The following is a 20,212-nucleotide window of genomic DNA, read 5'->3' on the forward strand; positions in this document are numbered from 1 at the left end:
GTAATGGCCATCGGGGCTACCGGGAGATTCCCGGTGCTTTTTGGGCCGATACATCTAATACTTTTTTTTGTTTCGTTTTTTTTTTGCTTAATTAGCGGCGCTGGGTTAGTGCCGGTGTAATCCATTGGTCAAAAAAAAGTCAGCGTTAGTTTTTTTTTCTGACATTTTTCATGAAACACGTAGATCAGCGGCCCATTGGTTTTTTTCTTGATTTACACTGGGCTGGCCCAATCACATCTTTAATCTGAAGTATAGAAATGAGTACAAAACTAATTATGAAAGTTTCCTTTATTTTTCAGTGCATTTGTTTTACAATATATGGCTATTACACTGAATATGGGTTTGGAGATTTTAATGCTGAACTCCCAAAGTGAGTTTTTAACATTTAACTTTTTTTTTAGGGGTGGGGGCGGGTCTTTGTCATAACAAAGACAATGTTGTCATTCTCTTGTTCAAATAGTCTACAGTAGACCTTAAAATTACTACATTTGGCCGTTTGAGCAGATTGCTCAGAACTTGGTTTTGTGATAGGTTAGCAATGATTGATATCCTAGCTATCAGTTCTGGAGGAGATGCAATGAACAACGAATTGTTGAAATAAGGAGCAAGAGAAAGATTCAAAATTAAATGTTCTTGATCAAACTACAACTATAATGTTTAATTACAGGCATGAAGGCCCAAGATTAACTGTGCTAAATTGTACACATACAGTAGTGCAGTGCTCTGGGCTAAACCCTATGAAATAATCTACTGCAACTGTATACTCACTAGTACTACGGCAACAATATGGAACAAAATTATATTGTTTTCATGCGTTTTCCCTCATATTGTGGATCCAGTATTTCTAAGTAATGTTAATAGAAATTACAAGTATACCTTGTAAGTGTACCTTTCGATACAAGTATATATTAAATGCTGGTTAAAAAGGCTAAAGAGTGAAAAAATAATAATATATATATAATTTTTAGAAGAAAAAAAAAAATATATATATAAAACATTTTGATATAGTGAGTACAGTTGTCAAGAAGCTTTGACCATGCACAAGTGCACAAGATCCATTCAGCCCATCACACCCCCAAGTTAGTGAACATGCATTAGTCCAACCTCCCATGCAGCATTCAGCACAACAGCAGGCAGACTGTTCCACCCCCGGAAACAGGGTGAACTTCAACTTCACAGACCATATTAAAAGACAGAGTAAAGGAAGGAAGGAGGAATACAGAGGATGGAAGTGAAGATGGCTTATAGGTGTCAGATAAAAATGGCAAAGAAAAGTGATGAGGAGGAGGAGGATAAGAATAAACCAGAAAAAAAGTCAAAGGTAGTGATTTATGGCACATATGAAAGGAAGAAATGATGGAGAGAACAGGACTCAAAAAGGAGAGTGGGAAGGAAAAATGAATTCATCATACAGGGATCTTGGTGTAGCTCCTCTGTGAAATAAATAAAAGATGAATGGATTGATGATGACAAGTGATGATGACAGACAGCTTAGAGGACCAATAAGTGGCTACATATCAGACATGAACTGCAAGAAAAATTAAGTGAATAATGACACGGGAGTGTGGAGGACAAGAAATAAAAAGAAACAGCAGGAAAGACAGGTAGAGGGTGAGTCATCGTGCACACTTTAGTCCCATGCAGAAACAATCATGGACTAGTGAGTGACAGAGAGGAAATAAGAGGATGATACAAAACAATAATTATGAATTGTGGAATTATGAAAGAAATGGAAAAAAGAAAAAATTAAACAGAAAATTAATTAATCAAACAAGGAAACCTAAAAAGAAAATGGAAAGGGAAAAGAAATGACTAGAGGAAATTATAAGGAAATCATAAACTGAAAGGAAGCGGAAAGAAAGGAAAAGGAAAGGAAACTGAAAGGAAGAGGAAAGAAAGGAAAAAGGAAACAGAAAATGAAATTAGATGTGAAGTAAAAAACTGAAAGGAAAAGGAAAAAGGAAAAGAGAGAAAAAAAAAGAGAGAGAACAGGAAATTAAAAGGAAACCAAAGTAAAAGGTGAAAGAAAAAGGAAAATGGACCTGCAAAGGGTAAAGGGAAAGTGAAAGGGAAAGAAAATGAATTGGAAAGAAAGGGGAAATGGAAAGAAAGGTAATAGAAAGAAAATCAAAATTTAAACAGAAAGGGAAATTATATGGGAAGTGAAAAGGAAATGGGAAATGAAAAAGGAAAAATAAAATAAAAAGGAAACGGTAAAAGAAAGAGAACAGGAAATTAAAAGGAAAACAAAGGAAAAGTGAAAGATATAGGAAAATGGAACTGGAAAGTGTAAGAAATTACTTTTCAATAATGAAAAGAGAAAAAAGATAGGAAAATGAAAAGGACAAATAACAGGAAATGAAAAGGAAACTAAAAAGTATATGTTTAAGGAAAAGGAAAATGAGTGGTGTGCACTGTGTATTGAGAATAAGGGGATTGGAGGAGTGTTCAGACAGAGAGTGTCAGAGGAATTAAGCCCAGCAGGGCGGCGCTACCTTGTTCCACCAGCCCTGCTGTGGTGCCTGCAGCCGCGGCTACAGCAGCCGCAGCCGCAGTGACCGAGGCGGGAGCCGTGGTCTGCCTGCTACCCACTAACACACACACACCCACACACAATCACAAACAAATTCAGAGGGAGGAACAAAGAGAGAGAGAGGGAAGAGGAAAGGGGGCAGAGTGAAAGAGAACCATTTATTAGTCTATGGGAGAAGAAACTGTCAGTTATAAGAACACATCAAACCATTTTTTTTCTTTGAGAGACAGGTGGCTCGTAACAAAATGATACCCACTTAAACAGGAGCCATATTGACATCTGACTCTGACTCAGAGGGAATCGTCCCTCCTAACATTAAAAATCACACATACAGTATTTATCAACGTCCTCTGTTGGACCATCATCTGAAGCGGTTAAAAGCAGAGCCCTGGCATCACAGATGAGATCAAAAGGCAGAATTTGCTACTATAACTACTTGAATTTCCATTAAGGTGATCAAATAAAAGAGAACTGACAGAGAGAGATAGAGAGATTATACGTTCAATGAGGAACCTAGAAAGGCATGCTATTTTGTATTATGCATGATATCTGTGAGGTCAGAGCTACATGAAAACCGCAAGCTGCGAGATGGAGAGGAAAGGATAGTAAGTAGGTGGTGGGCAGAGAGTAAATGTATACAGACAGTGGTCACAAAAAGTATGTGGACACTTAAACCACACTTTAAAATGGATGAATGTCCTGACACTAGATAATGGACTAAGTGGCACTTATTAATAATAAGTGGTCATTTGTAATATTTAAAATGGTACCAGATAAACTAGACAAAATTTGTTTCATTTGTATTATTTTTCTATCTTATTTGACCTATTGTAATTGTAATTTGTTTTTTTGTATCACTGTTTTTGAGGACTTTTTTGTTCTCTTTTTTTAAACTTGCATTAGTTAGCCTAATACTCTGCTCTGGTATAAAAATTGGTATAGAGAATTGTGAAATTTCACTGGTATCTAAAATTGAATGTCATAGCAACCTTATTTCCAGCAAATATATACTTTATATAATATATTGTTATTGTTAAATAAATTACTCATATAAGATTTTGGTTACATGGCCCACTCATAATCGTATTAATTAATCATGATTACAATACTGACCAAATAATCGTGATTATTTTGGTAAACGTAATTTAGCAGAAAATGTAAGTTAGTTCTGAGAAACACTCTAGCCATTCCCACGAGGATTTTACAACTGAATTTGTTTTTAAATGTGTGATCAAAAATACTGATTTTGTGGTGGTAATTTCCAGAATTTTGTGGAAACTAGCATGTATGCATGATATACAATAGTCATAAAAATGCAGAAGGCATTTCATTTTATTTTTGCTTTAACAAATTCAGCCACACAATTTTTACACAAATATGTGTATTTGGCCATTTAAGCATGTGTGACATGTTTCTTTATCACACTAATGTGTCAATAGCTTTAAGCAGTTCTACGCTTTTTGTGATCGTTTTGCTGTTAAAACGGCAAATAATGCAAGAATGCAAAAAAAATAGTTGAGTTTGGATTGTGTTCAACAATCACAATCAATCTGGAGGGACTGTCTGCATCGTTTGTTTTCAGGTGTCATTTGGTTTTGATGTCTAATACAATGACATTCAAATATTTTAATTGCAATCTAAGTGTCAGAATAATTTTTAGGACCCTGTATAGCATTGACAGTCTTGCCCACAAGTCACTTTTATTGAGACCAAGAGACTTCTTTGGCAGACAGCAGTCAACAAAACACATCAAGACATACACAGAACAGACTAATCAGACAACACACAAATCCGTCAACTCGGCTATCCATCAAAACGGTTCAAAGAGTTCATATCCAGCTTCATCATACCCGAGTAACTTACCAGAGAAGTTCCGTGACACAAGCATGGTGGTGAGGATGGCCCCCTGTGAGGAGAGGGAGGAAATTGAACCTCTTGTGTAAAAATAAAATTGAGTGAGCATTTTTGTGAGTTACTATGAAACACACCTTGAGTTTCCTCCTGGCGTTGAACTTCTTCAGGCATTCCACAGTCTCTTGTCTGTGCATCATGGAAGCCACAGTAGAGCGTTGCTATGGAAACAAATAGGGAAAAGATTTTGACTGTATCTAGACCTAAATTTTGCTGTATTTGTATAAGTGTTTTTATATGTCTGCATGTGCATATCGGAGAATACATACGCAGACCCATGGGTGTTTGAGAGCTTCCTGTGCAGTGATTCTTTTGCCAGGGTTTATGGTCAGCATTTGATTGATGAGGTTTTTGGCTTCAGGAGTAACTGTGTCCCATTCTGGAGATGGAAACTACCACAGAAATTAAAAGAAAATATTATTCTATTATTCAGATGTATTCATAAGCTACAGTTGCAAATCTTTGTTGATTAAATAAACCACCTGTTGGTTTATAAATATGCAGTTTCTATAACTTGTGAATCTCTTAGAAAATGTTCCTTTACAGAAATAAACCACCTGTTAAAGTCCCATTTTCTGAATTTAATGCATTGGCAATATGCAGATACAGTATATGAGTCAATTTTGGCTCAGAAAAAAATTGCCCTTTGAAAAACCCATATCTGCAAACACAAGTATGAATCAATGCTCCCAAATAAAAATGAATAAACATTCTTAATATGATATTCTGACTTTGTGATGGTGATAAAGTGTTTTTATAATGTGAAAAAATCAATACACATTTATCACATTTTCTTAAAGGTGCAGTTAGAGACTTCTGAGAAAAGCTGTTGAAAGTGGAATGGACCGAGCACCAAAACACACTTGTAGCCAATCAGCAGTAAGGGGCATATATACTCATAAGGGGGGAGGTGCCTGTGTTGCAATTGTTTGTGAATTTGGGAGCGGAGCTATCAAGACGTGGTGTGATCCTTTTGGGTAGGGACGTGTTTGTTTAGGTGATTTCAAATATCAACAGTTTCTCAGAAAACACGTACTGCACCTTTAAATACAGTATCTAAATAGAATTTCTGCATTCACATTTAAAAATGCTTTCAGAGAATGATTAAATCAGAACAACTATCAATCTTCAAGACAAACCAGTACCAGCAGCAGAGAGGTGGGGCAAAACTCAGACACATGATAATAAAACTTCTTTAACACTTAACATTGCTATACCATTGATATATAATATCTCTTATTAACCCTCCTGCCTACATGAAACATTTATCAGACAAACATGTTGCACAAGCTAGATGGAGTGGGAACATCAAAATGTCACGAGTACATCAGATGGGACACGTGTCAAAGAAGCTAGAAACTGCACCAAGGACTGTATATTCAAGTGCATCCTTCAGTACATACTTGAAAAACAATGAGGGCAAGTGGTCTTTGGGATTCTCACTGATCTTCTATCAGAAGAATGAGAGGTTGTGATAAAGAAGGGAAAGAGAGGGGGGGAGCGAGGCACAGAACTGAAAAGATGTAAAACTTACATCATAAGCTCCAGCTTTGATCTGTTGGTAAAGTTTGTGCTGATCCTCGTCCCAGAAAGGTGGATATCCAACCAGCAGAATGTACAGAATCACGCCTGAATAAAGAACAATTTAAAATATATATATATATATATATTCTGTTCCAAGTGCATACAATACATAAGCAAAATTTTTGCTTATGTCAAGTAATATAATTTGTACTATACTCAAAAGTATAAAAAAATACAGGGGTTGGACAATGAAACTGAAACACCTGGTTTTCGAACACAATCATATATTAATATGGTGTAGGGCCTCTTTTTGCAGCCAATAAAGCATCAGTTCGTCTAGGGAATGACAGATAAAAGTTGGCACCAATGAAACTCACATTTGGCATTGGCATGAGTGACCAAAAGTTTGGCTATAGCAGCCTAACCATGAATATGAACTCTGTGGAGCTCCCGACTAACTGTTTTGGTGGATCCCTTTCAGACAGCTTCCTCTTGCGCTGACAATTACTTCTGGTTGGATGTGGTTAGTCCTACGTGGTGGTATGCCGACATTACCCTGGATACCATAGCTCTGGATACACCACAAAGACTCGCTGTCCTGGTCACAGATGAGCCAGATGCGCACCATCTTTTGATCTCTGATATGTATCCCATTATGTTTTGTGGAATTGCAATATTTTATGCACACCTGCGCTATTGCTCTGCTAATTCAACATTCACGCTCTCCTCTTACTGATCTGATTGAATGTACAATAAGTGGAGATTGGCCACAAGGCTGCGCATATATAGGCGTGAAAAAGTGATGCGCGGGTTGATCCAAAATGAGCGGGTGCCTGCGGTCACGAGTCATCCAAAAATATTTGTAATGATATTCGGGTCGCAGTCGGTCGGGTCGTTTGAAATAAAGATGCTAATTAAACCTTTGTAATTTATATAGTAGCCTACTAGACACAATGTTCTATGAAATACATAGGTCTACACTTTATTGGCTGAATAACTGCGCGAGGATGACGCACGAGCTCAGTCAGAGATGACAGTGGGAAATCCTTATTTACCTGAATGTTGAGCGCGTTATTAACTTTTGAATAAAAGCTGACGCGGGACAAAATGCCCGATTTCCCAACACGTTGAACTGAGCAATGCCATTGTGCAATTTTAATAGGCTACTTTTAAACGCATATAGCTCAGTGATGTCAGTTTTATGTAGGCTATTTGCTGTGAGGGGGCGGGGGGGGGGTTTGTTGGGAAAGTCGGGGGAGAGACACACACTTCGATTAGACTGGATAAACACATGCAGCATCTTAATTGTTAAGAAAATTAAACGAAATAAATGAATAAATCAAGCCTTTATTACAAAACACAAGGCGATATCATACAGCAATCAGAAAAATGCGCACCCCTAGTTCCTCCGTCTATGGCCCAATGACGCTACGATGAGCATTAGAAAAGCGTTTTAAAAAACGCGGGTCAGGAAGCGGGTCGGTACAATATTTTCTTTCTTTTTTTTTGCGGTCCGAGTTGCGGGCGGGTTAGTTGAAAACGTCGGTCGGGTGCGGGTTGTTTATACATTGACCCGCGCATCACTGGCGTGAAACCTCCAACAATATATTGGCCAGTGTTTCAGTTTCACTGTCCAAGCCCAGTAGATGAGGATGCAGAGTCTCTGTGCTGTAGTTTACTAGTAGGTTTAATTAGTGTTGTGTAGGTCGACTAGAAATCCACAACTCTCATTAAAAATTAATGACTTCCTGTCTCCGTCACTGAAAATCTCCGTATTTGTAAATATCCCTTTGGGACCCTGCTGAATTTTTTATTTTTTTTTGCAAACCAGCCTAGAACCGTTTTACTAGTTTGCTTGATCACCTATCCTGGCCAAGCTGGTTACGCTGGCAAGCCAAAAAAAGAGTGCCCAGCAAATTTAGACCAGCTCGAACGGGATTGGATACCAGCTAAGAACAGAAAACCCTTTTGGTCTGGTTTAGTTTTTTTTTTTTTTTTCAGCAGGGAAGGTAGACAGCAAGGCAGCTCATTTAGTTTTGAAGCACAGCACAGAAAATCTGTTTGTCTCTTCAGAATTAGCATGTGTTTGTCACTGTATTTGAGTTTATTTACCACAGGCCCAGATGTCCACCGGTTTGCCATATGCCTCCTTCCTCAACACCTCAGGTGACAGGTAACCTGGTGTCCCTGCAAATCCTGTAAAACATAGTTAAGCACACACTCTTTCAGATACTCCTGCTGCACCAGTAAAATGTGACTGTAAAAGTAGTAAGCAAAAACCAAAAAGTGAGTCGTGTGGGCGTGTCTCAAAATCAAACTACATGTTTGCATTGCTATGGCAACGATTACATACCAAACCATGCCTGCTGGTCTCCCTGCACCTCGATGGCCAGTCCAAAGTCAGCCAGCTTCACAGCAGCGTTCTTGCACTTGCTGGCCAAGAGCAGATTCTCTGGCTGTGGGGAGAATCAAGACAACATTTCTCCTGCCTTATCACACAACTTAAACAACACACACAATCACAATAACAAACACACTATGCATGCTAACACACACTACACAACCATAATATATAGTCAGATATCCATCACATGTTCAAATGTAACATTACATACAAACAACCCTCAAAATCAGATTTTTTGAAATATTAGTTGAATGTTGAGTTTGGTCGACAAACTTTCTAAATGAAGGATGTGGAAAATACGTTTGCCTTCACTGGCAATAAGAGTGTGTGCGCGTACTGTATGTGTGCGTGTTTTTCTCCCGACTGACCCAGATTATCCAGCCTCATTATTCTCTGTCACTGATGGATGCTAATAATGTGATATCCCCTCTAGTGCCTCCTGATGCTTCTGCTAGCACACACACACACACACATGACACTATCTTATAAATCATAATGCTAGCAACAAACCAAATACTCCGTCACACACACCTTCACAAGCACTGCACCAGATAGTCAAATCTCAAGCAGCTTTTCCTGCATTGCAGTATCTGGTGGATCTACTGTAGTATCCACTTCCCTCACTCTCTGATTCACAATAAAGACTGCAACTAAACTGATCAAAACTGTGATAAATAAAAATATACACTACCATTTAAAAGTATGGGGTCAGTAAGATGATTTAAAAATAATAAATTTACAGAAAATACATTTATAATGTTGCAAAATATTTTTTTTTCCAAATAAACGCTGTTGGAGTAATGAAGTGCTGACTTCTGAAAATGTAGCGTTACCATCACAGGAATAAATTACATTTGAAAATATATTAAAATAGAAAACAGTGATATTCAATTGTAGTAATATTTCACAATGTTAGCGTTTTTACTATATTTGACATCAGATACATGCAGCTTTGATGAGCAGACTTCTTTCAATAATATAAACAAAACTTAGCGTGACCCCCTTCTTTTAAGTAGAGATATTTAACAGACTGATTCAAGCCAATAGCATATGCAGAATGATCTAACATTAATGGTAAACAAAATCCTATGAAAATCATCTGCTGAAGTCTATATAGACCTAGAAATAGCTATGGTGGCAGACACAGTCAACTTGGTCTCAAGTGCTCACAGACTGACTTTGACTGTTCCCATGCGGTGGATGGCTTACGTACAGCAGCCCATCTGCGTATACTTAATATTCAACAATATTATTGATCTGACTGTCCTGACGCTCTTGTATGAGAACTGAACTGAGCTGGACGATGACATAATTTTTTTGCAGAACTGCTTTATAGATTAAATGAACTAATTAACTAATTGATGATCTTTATAACGGAACTGAATCAACAAGGAACTGACTTCAGCCGAACAACAGCAGAAATGCATCATTTTCCTGTTATAACCTTAAAGCTGCTTTGAAACTATCTGCATTGTGTAAAGCGCTATATAAATAAAGGACTGGACTATACATATCTATGGACGTTAAAGCTATGAAGCAAATGTGGCTTCTAAATGTTTCATTTAGAGCCAGTGGATATCCACTTTTTTACATTGTTATCCTTGTTCCACAACGCTCATTATCACATCATTATCACCATCCCTTCACTCAAATTTCCTAGATTTTGTCTCCATCCTCAGAAGAACTCATGTAGCAAAGCTGATGCAGACCCCAAAAGAGGTTAAACATGCACACTGCTGAGGGCTGGAACACCAGGAGCTAATCCCAGCCTTAAATCTCAGTAGTGGGAGGAATTTTGATGAACAGCACCCTCTGAGAACAAATCCAGCAAAGAAGATCTGCCAAAAATCCCTCTCCAGCGCTCTTTCACGAACGTATAACCTCTGCAGAGAAATCCATGACTTGACTTCCTAGCATAAATCTCATCAGCATGGGCACAGCTATGAAAAAAAGTACATATATGCACACACACACACACATACAGATTGGTGCACTGGTGCTTGAGTTGGTTAAGTTTTCTTGTTTAGCTCAGTAAAATCTAAAAAAGCATAGGTATATATACGTGTCCTGTGCTATTGTGGCTGTGTGCAAGATCGCTGCTCTTTTCTGCAGTGGCATTCCTGTCATGTCCACTCAGAGTCCCGCTGTGGAGAAGCACGTGCCCCGGGCTTCCATTCAAAAGGGCACTCCAGTGTGGGTAGACACATAGCGTGAAACCAGAGTGCTGGTAGTGTCAGAGTAGAGTATGGAGCTGACCGTATAGCAACACCGTTTTTAGCTTTTACCTTGTTTCTTTTTCTGGATACGGCTATATTGAAACTGAAGCATGAATCTTAACCTACACAGATAAAATCGAGTGATGCACTGAAAATTTTGGCAAACAAAAATATTCAGCTGAAACAAAAAAAAATATATAATTTTCTGTTTCAAATCATTGATGTACACAGTAGCTGGGTTTCATCCAAAGATGCCAAACGTGAAGCAAATCTTTTTAAAGTTTGCAAAAAACAAACAAATGCGAAATAAGGTCCGAAATTTTTGCATGCGTTTTTTCGTATTCGTCATTTGGTGGCTCTAAATTGTCAAAACACCTCTCAAAACGCTTGCTACGGATCCGAAAAACGCAGAAAATCGAACCCGATCCGAATTTTTTTATGACGGACGAAAGTTTTGGTCTTTGTATAATTATGTTTTTTTTTTTTTTTTAGTTTTGTGCATTTTGAAGAAAACCTGCAGATAAATGGGCATTTATAAAATGACATTACAAATATACAGTAGTCACAATCAAACCTCTTATACATGCATACGAGACATACATTACAAACAAGCAAACCACTGTAAGAACTATTTATGAGATTATAAACGACAGAAAAACATGCAGCATGCATTCCGAAACAGTTTCTAAGCATCACCCTCTCCGGCCGGTTCGAACTGCAATCCAACTGCAAAGCATGCTAGATAGTGTGACACTAGTGGAATTATTTCTAAGAACAACATGTCATGAAGCACACTGCGCTTTAGAGAAGGTCAAGGGTCACAAGGGAGCAGTCAAATGGCACTGCAGTGAACTCAAACCTGGACATGACGACCGGTCTGGGACCCTGATGTCTACACTGACTCTATGGGCAATAAGAGTAATCTAAAAGGTTAGTTACATTGTTGTGGTTCATTAAATTTGGTCTATTATTAGTAGTACTACAGACATATTAGTGGAAGCACTTTTGAAGTGCTTGATCGATAAATAAATATCAATGTCGCTCTTTAAGTCAGGCCAATTAGCGCAGTCTTACCTGAACATTCATGAAAGTGAATTTATCACCAGCAACACACACACACACGTAGCGCGCTATCACTGTGTGAGATCAGACTGAGTTCTATTGCATTTCTGAGTCTTTTTACTCATTTTCACAGAGAGACCAAAAGCTGCTATTAGCAATTACGTCAGTCATCTTCAAATCAACACAGCGATAGGCACAGATTTCTACAGTACATGCCAACTTTTATGAGCACATGCACGTTTACACACTTGAAGGACAGCGGTGACATCACGATCGGCACTTACCTTCAGGTCTCGGTGCACCACGCCCATTTGATGGCAGTGAAGCACCGCCTCCAGGATCTGCTGGATGCAGTGACTGCATGCAAACAGCAGGGGGCGGAGGTTAGTCTGAGCAGCGCTACAGTCCCGTGCACAGGCCAGGGGCGAGGAGGATTTAAATGGGATGTAAATGGGAGGGGGCAGGGCATCTCTCTAGACTCAAGCCTTGCCTCCATGTAGCTAAATATAAGCATCAAATAATTGAAACAGAAACCCCTGAAACCGCACTAATAGTTAGACAGCAAGAGGTGAAACCTTAAGTTTATATATATATATATATATATATATATATATATATATATATATATATGTATAATACAATTGCGATATATCTACAATTAAGACATGGAAGCAACGCTTTGTGACTATTGAGAGTTCAAGAATATTTATTTTGTAGGACCTGTTCTATTAAATCACTGCAAAATACAAGTTCACGAAAGAAGTTTCCTATTGCTTTTCCAGCCAGCCTATGTACCTTGAACAGCTTTCTTCTTTTTTTTTTATGGAAAAAATATATTCTCAAGAACTGATCAGCTCATTCTAAAAAGCCAAAAATACAACAAAACTGCATTTTCATAGACTATCATTAAAAAGTTTGGAGACTTCTTTTAAAGCAATTAATCATTTTATTCAGCAAGGATGCATGAAATGAATAAAAGTAAAGTAAAGACTTGTATATTAACATTTCTATTTTAAATCAATGCTGTTCTTTTGAACTTTCTTAAGTAAATCAACATATTAGAAGGAACAAGTGACACTGAAGACTGGGGGGTCTGAAAATTTAGCTTTTTTGCCATCACAGGAATAAATTTTTATACTATTTTAAATATATTAAAATAAAAAAAGTTATTTTAAATTGTAAATCTATTTCAAAATATTGCTGTATTTTACTGTATTTTTGATCCAATAATTGCAGCCTTGATGAGTATAAGAGACTTTTAAAAAAATGACCGACCCCAAACTTTTAAACGGCAGTTTAAGAAAAAAGCAAGTTTATTGTGCCCTACACGTGCACAAATTAAAAAAGCCTTCAAAATGCAAAGCAAATTTTAGGTAATGGCCAAAACCTGTGTGCCAAATTTTGCATGTTTACATGACTATGACTATATTAAATATACTGTAGAATCGCAATATATTAGACAAAAGTCAACCACACAAAATATCTGAGATATTAAAGAGTCAATTTTTTCAATTTCAAGTCCATTTAATCTACAACATAGCGGCAGATTTCTATACCCGCTGGATTCTGCTAATTAAGCTCTACTCTTCTCCCTATAGGGCAGTAAAAGAGGCTCTTAGAAATTAAAACTTTATGAGGTAAATCATACAGAGTAGCACAGCTATATATCTATCCAGTCTTGGATCAAATATAGTGGCATGAGAGTGTAATGTGTGTGTGTTAAGAAGTGTAGGATATCAGCAACACGTGCACACACACGCATGTGTGCTGGTTAGCCAAAGGACCCCTACATGTTGCTATGCACAGGTACAGCCTACGCCCGGGCGAAACCTCAGGAATGATGGTTTTGGTATTTAACAGCGCGAACCCAGATCCGACACCCAAGTGATAATACACTGAGGGTCACTGAGGTCGGGTGGTAGAGGAAAAGGCTAAATCAATTATGTAAATCAATTAATATTGTAAATGGCTCTCTAGGTCAAAGCTATTCCAATATAAAGCACATGCCTTGAGTCTAATCTTTCAATGCTGGCAGAAAAATCCCGAAGATGGGAGTGTTATATCTGTTCTGGAATCACACAGCACATGGAGGGTGAACAGTAAGAGGGTTTGCAAGCTAAAGTGAGAGAAAGCAGTGTGTGTGTGAAGGTCATGTGATATGGCGCAACTGTGAATGACATTAACTAAAGCTACAAATTGACTTACACTAGCATTTAAAAGATTGGGGTCAGTAAGTTTTTTTTTTTAGTATGTAGTATTTTAGTATTTAAAATACATAAATTTTTCAACAAGGACAAATTTAATTGTAATAATTAATTCATATATAATATATAATTAATAATGAATATATAATTAATATTAAGATTAAAAACTTAATATTTCACAGTATTCCTGTTTTCTGTATTTTTGATCAACTAAATGCAGCCTAAGTGAGCATAAAAGACTTCTTTCAAAAACATTCAAGAATCTGATGCCAAACTTTTGAAAGATTGTGTATTACCATGCATCAATACAATTATTTCAATAGAATTATTATTATTTATTTTCTCGCATGAGAACTAAATTTATATATAGATTTTTCTTTTATCTTAATAAATCTAAAGAAAAGGTAAAATCGCTATATTAAGATGTCAAATATTTAGCAGTCTGCCTTCAGAGTTTTTGCCCCATTAAAGGCATCAAAGCTCTAAGACTATTAGAAATATTTTTTTCCTCTTGGATTCAAGCTTTGCTTCTGACACTATCAATCTTGAAGTCAATTTAGTCATTCCAATTAGTATTAACTAGACCCTTTTATCTAAAAAGATTTGCTAATTTACCGTCAAATTTAAAAAGACTGCAATACATTTAAATTAAACCCATTTTAATCAGCAAAAAGCTGACACGTACTCGAAGATGATTTAGTCATTCTGTTCTGCCCTACAAAGGCAAAACAGTATAAATGATTAGAATTACATAAAACTATTTAAAGCAATCTATTGTTAATGACCACATTTAATCTTTAATACAGAACTTTGAGATGCATTTCTGATAGGGTCAGTGCTGCATAAATAACGTTATAGCTGTGATTATTATTATCCATGTGCAGTGTGCACTGCATGAGTTTTCTGGCATGGCAGTAAAGTTCAGGGCTGTAAATTAAAGTGCTGCATTTGCTTTCTAAATGTCTCCCATTAAAAGACCACAGAGCATGACATATGCTCACGGCAAGTGTAAGACAGAATGTCTCTGAAAAAACATTTCTGAGAGTGAATCTGTCTGCTCACTCTGCCTTTAAACGGATGAGCGCATATATGGATATGTTAAATATCCATATACGTGTGCATTCATCATAGTGTGTGTGTGTGTGTGTGTTTCTTCACACCTCCCCCAGTGTCAGCTGCTGATCATAGCTGGTCTGCAAGAGAAGATGTGTGTGTGAGTGTGTGAGTTTGTGTGTGTAGGGGTGAGACAGGAAGTGTCACAGCAAAAAATCTCCACTCGAAAGAACTGCTGTGGACATTAAAACGTCAAAAAATTTACTGAAACTCACTGTGCTGCCTTTTCTAATATTAGCTTTATTTCCTGTACTAACATCAACGTTACAGTATTTGAGTCTCTTCTCCCATGCTTCATAAGCTAGAGAAGCAATTTAAACGGCTAACTTTTTTTTGCAAGAATCTACACTGAGAAGCAAAATAACAACTCTAAAAAAAATATTTGTGAAATTTCATTAAAACCTAGCATTGTTTCAAGTAAGAGAATGACTGGTAGTTCATGATACTGTTCATCATTCAAGTACTAAAAAGACTACTGAAACTGAACTCTATACTACTGTGACAATAAAACAAGATCATCTGCTATAATATGTCCTGTGCTGAGCGCATGCAGACTACCTTAGGACCCTACGATTTCTGCGATTATGAAAACGAGGATGGAATCACAAAATCCAGTCATAAAAAATTTTATTTAAATGTATCACATTTGGAATTTGTTTTATGAATAAATCAGAAGTAGGGCTGTATAATCAAATCGCAATATTGACCAGTGTCTGTGAATATTAAAGTGCAAAAAGCCATACGAAATCTGCATGTTCCTGGTGTCTGTGTGAATAAGCGGACCGGTGGAGTTTTGTCTAGTTCTAGTACACAGTTTTAAGGAATATCACACAATTTAAACACTAAACTTCTATTGTGCAGCGCTTATTTTGCCCAAAAATATGGAAGGAATTGTTCATTACATTTTAAAAGATTCATTAAATTGATATGTGAAGTTTTTAATGCATTCATTTGATTACAACCTTTTTTTAATAAATTGGTATTAAACCATAAAACACAAATCTAGAAAATTACAAAACAAAAAGGACATTATCGTTGTTACATTTTTTTATTATAAATTATTAAATTGTTAATTGTGTTATGAATTAAGTGGATTATAATTAATGTTTTGTCTTTATAAAATGTAATCAAACCATTATAATGGAATCCAGAAAAATTAAAACAATAACACACAAAAAAATTAATTTCATTTCAGATTTCATAGGGCTCTACGACCTCAATCAAATGTTTGCCTAGCGATTTTGACACAGAAAACATGGTACATAGCAAATATTATAACATATATACAACAGTGATTTAAGGATGTGTATACAAAGAACCACTATGAAACTTTAAATGCACAGTCTCAGAATTTAAATATAATTTAAGGGATAGTTCTGTTATCATTTACTCACCCTTATGTCCTTCCAAATCTGTTTGACTTACTTTCTTCTGTGGACATGCAAAGAAATGCATACAGGTTTGGACCAACATAAGGGTGAGTAAATGACAGAATTTGTATTTTTGTGTGAACTATCCCTTTAAAAGTAATAGTTGAGGAACAAAGAAACAAAAACAAATAACTAAAAACCTCATAAGCAAAAAATAAATAAATAACCATGACACCTTAAGAGTTCTGATCATCTAAACAACAGCATCAAGCGAAAGATCAAGCGCAAGAAGTAAGGATTCGGGAGGTTTGGGAAGGCAGTCAATGGATTAGGGGAAGCCCATGATGCCATACACAGACAAACAGACAGACAAGACAGGCTACAACTACATACACACAGACAGGAGCAAGCAGGGTCAAACAGACGGGCCATATACAGGCAGTGTGGGAGCTACATACTGACCTTCAGGTCCCTGTGCACTATGTCATGTTGGTGAATATGATGGACACTGTCTAGAATCTGATGGATACAGTGACTGTGAAGACAAAACGGAAGAAAAGAAAAAGGAGAGTGGGGAGAGGGAGGGAATGAGAGGTGGGGAGGGGGTGTGAGGATGGATAGAGTGAAATCAAACGATTGATGGAGTGATGGCAGTGCATTGAACAAAAGGAGCAGAGATGATAGAGAAAGCAAGGTGACAAGTTGAATGATCGATATACAAGAGATGGGAGGAGTGACGTAAACAGGAGAGGGAAGAGAGGGATTAAAAGGAGAGAGGGAAGTGAATGGTGGAAGTGAAGAGACAAAACCATTTAGACGAGACACACAACTGTCAACAAGAACAAGATCAGAGAGAAAGAGAGAGTAGGAGATGGGAGGTGAGGAGAAAAAGGGGTAGTGACTGAGTGTGTGTGTGTGTGTGTGTGTGTGTGTGTGTGTGTGTGTGTGTGTGTGTGTGTGTGTGTGTGTGTGTGTGTGTGTGTGTGTGTGTGTGTGTGTGTGTGTGTGTGTGTGTGTGTGTGTGTTAAATCTGAAGGATGTGAGAGCAAATGCTGGTGTTGGGAGGCTGTCTTTGAAGAGCAATTACACAAACACCATACACACAAATATATACATAGGTTTGGGATCAGTAAGATTGCTCACCAAGGCTGCATTTATTTGATCAAAATACAGTAGATATTTAAACAATTAAAAATGAACATTTTCTATTTTAATTTTTCAAAATATGATTTACTCCTGTGATGGCAATACCATTACTCTAGTCTTCAGTGTCAAATGATCCTTCAGAAATCATTCTAATGAATTGGTGCTCAAGAAATATTTACATTTAATCATTTAGCAGACGCTTTTATCCAAAGCGAAGTACAAATGAGAATAGAAGAATAGAAGCCATCAAACCAACAACAGGGCAACTGCAAGTGCTACGACAAGACCCAGTTACTCCAGTCCAGACTAGTCTGGCCCATCTGTCAGCAAGGTTTTATTTATTAATAAATAAATAAAATAGATAAAAATAGAAATCTAATAGAAATAGTAAGTGTCGGTATTAACAGGTCAAGTGTTGATGAAATATGTGTCTTTAGCCATTTCTCAGCTGCTCGGGTTGAGAGGTCATTCCACCAGCTGGGATCAGTCCAGGTAAAGTCTGGGAGAGTGATGTTGTGTCTCTTTGGGATGCTGGCACCACGAGGCGTCGTTCACTTGCAGAACTCAAGCTTCTGGAGGACTTTAGTCTAAAGTAGTGAGTTTAGGTAAAGGGGTGCTACAGAGCCAGTGGTCGTTCATTAGGCATTATCATCAACAGTTAATATTTTTTTCAGGATTCTTTGATAAATAGAAAGTTTTATTTGAAATACATTTATTTGGAAATACAAATGCATTCATTTGAAAATACAAATATGTTGTAATATTCTAAATGTCTTTACTGTCATTTAATGATCAATTTAATGGATTCTTGTTTAATAATTAATAAAAAAAAAAAAAAAAAAATTGCACTGCCCCCAAACTGTAGTATACATATACACACATACACACATACACATGCATGTACACATACACACATACATGTGTGTGTATGTACATACACCTGATCCAACATAATTGTTCCAGTGGGATAAAAATACAAACTGTCTAATATATTTAATAATTCATGTATGCGTTTATGTCATAGACTGTAAAAAAATAGGTTTATGTCCACCTTCTCAGGGGAGTAACTGTAGTACACAGCTAGATAAAAAAAAAAAAAAAAAAAAAGAACAAATTGTGAGTGGGCCAAAATTCAACCAACAATGTATCCTTACTAGGCACAATGTGACAAGTTTCTTTTTTCTGTCCACACTAAATCTGAAACTACTACATGATTTAACACAATTATAGCCAATCAGAAAACACTTGAAGTTTAATGTACAGTTATGACATGTAGGACTTTTGAGTCCTATTTTTTGACTATTGAGATTTCACAGTGGGCTGAGCTAATCAGCACAACGCTACAGAAGCGTGTGTGTGTGTGTGTGTGTGTGTGTGTGTGTGTGTGTGTGTGTGTGTGTGTGTGTGTGTGTGTGTACCCCAAATTTCCAATTAGTTCCCTTTAATTCCCATAATTTTTGTTAAGTTTACAACTTGAAATATTTCCAAAATTCCCCAGCTTAACTTCCCATTGAAAGTTTCCAAAAAATGTACCGGAAATGTTCAGCTCCTTTGCATGTGTGTGTATACTGTATATATGTACGCAAAACTATAAATGTTTGAATATACTAGCTTGACAAATAATATGAATAAGAGATGATAAGTAAAGTCCTTTCGCTGATATAAATCCCTAAAGCTTGGGCCCATTTCCATTCACATTAGCGTCATACTCACTTTCTGTCACACATCCAACAACAAGAGCCACAACACAGTGGAGAAGGTGTCAGTGACACCCTCACACACAGAATGAGAGAGCTAGAATATCTGAATAAAAGACAGAAGGCAGACCGAAAGAGCAAGAGAGACAGGTGGAGAATGGGAGGAGGGGAGAAAAATGAGGCCCTAATTACGTGTGTTAATTGGAGCCCTAGTTTCTCCCTCTCTCTGAGGAGGCAGGGGGCAGCGCACGACTGCAGGGCTTCACAAGAAGAGGGGCGTTTAGAGTGAAAGCGAGAACAACAGAGATGGAAAGAATGGAAAGAGAGAGAAAGAGAGCAAGAGGAGGGACAGACAGCAGGTGTCTGGAAGCAGGTCAGCAGGAGATGAGCACTGGAGAAGAAGCTGAGATGTTTCCCAGCATCCACTCCTATTTCTCTGTCAACTTTCTAATATAGTTGTAAATGATAATTCACTTCTAACTGATATTTCTAATAATCATTTTTGTAAAAAAAATGTTTGTATTATAATTTCCCATACCAAATAATATTTAAATAAGAAACAGATAATAATGAATATTTATAAATAATTGTAATTATTATTATTTTATATAGAAACAATGCGGTTTATTTTATATACTACTAAAAATAAATTATTATTGATGTTGTTTTCTAAAATGTATGTTGTATAAAAGCAATCTCAGCCTCAAAATTGTGCTGTGATAACATGCACTTTGCTTGACAAGGATATCTAGGGAATGGAAACTAGCACTTGATTCAAACAGACAGTTATCGGACTATAGTGTCATCTCAAGAGGCCTCTCTGTGCATTATATAAACCTATTAGAAGAGCCCCTGTGCAATATAGTACATGTAATTGCAGTAATTACCGTGTAAACTCATCATACAAGTAGACTTTAAAAGCGTAAGCTGCCCTTTAGCTCAGCTAAAGTGTAATGTGGTAACTAACAGATGGGTCATGGGCACAAATACACATTGCTCAACTTTAATAGTGGTGACAGATCAAGACAGTGA

The 20,212-nt window shown here is 37.0% G+C and overlaps 1 protein-coding gene across 50 annotated transcripts in view; it reads right to left on the reverse strand.

The window, feature by feature from the left end:
- camk2b1 (calcium/calmodulin-dependent protein kinase (CaM kinase) II beta 1) overlaps positions 1-20,212 on the reverse strand; it is a 61,380-nt gene that overhangs the window by 24,993 nt on the left and 16,175 nt on the right. For 21 of the 50 annotated variants that reach the window (XM_079606169.1, XM_079606153.1, XM_079606138.1 and 18 more), the window contains exons 6-13: positions 16,800-16,872; positions 8,322-8,424; positions 8,081-8,164; positions 5,979-6,073; positions 4,714-4,836; positions 4,522-4,605; positions 4,397-4,439; positions 2,496-2,591 (exon numbers count right to left, since the gene is read on the reverse strand). In XM_079606169.1, coding sequence (XP_079462295.1) covers positions 2,496-2,591; positions 4,397-4,439; positions 4,522-4,605; positions 4,714-4,836; positions 5,979-6,073; positions 8,081-8,164; positions 8,322-8,424; positions 16,800-16,872 — 701 coding nt within the window. Of the gene's footprint in view, positions 1-2,495; positions 2,592-4,396; positions 4,440-4,521; positions 4,606-4,713; positions 4,837-5,978; positions 6,074-8,080; positions 8,165-8,321; positions 8,425-11,934; positions 12,008-16,799; positions 16,873-20,212 lie in introns of all 50 variants that reach the window. The other 29 variants (XM_079606159.1, XM_079606151.1, XM_079606149.1 and 26 more) reach the window with 4 other exon arrangements.

This window comes from Phoxinus phoxinus, assembly GCF_949152265.1.
Source record: "Phoxinus phoxinus genome assembly, chromosome: 3".
NCBI lineage: Eukaryota > Metazoa > Chordata > Actinopteri > Cypriniformes > Leuciscidae > Phoxinus > Phoxinus phoxinus.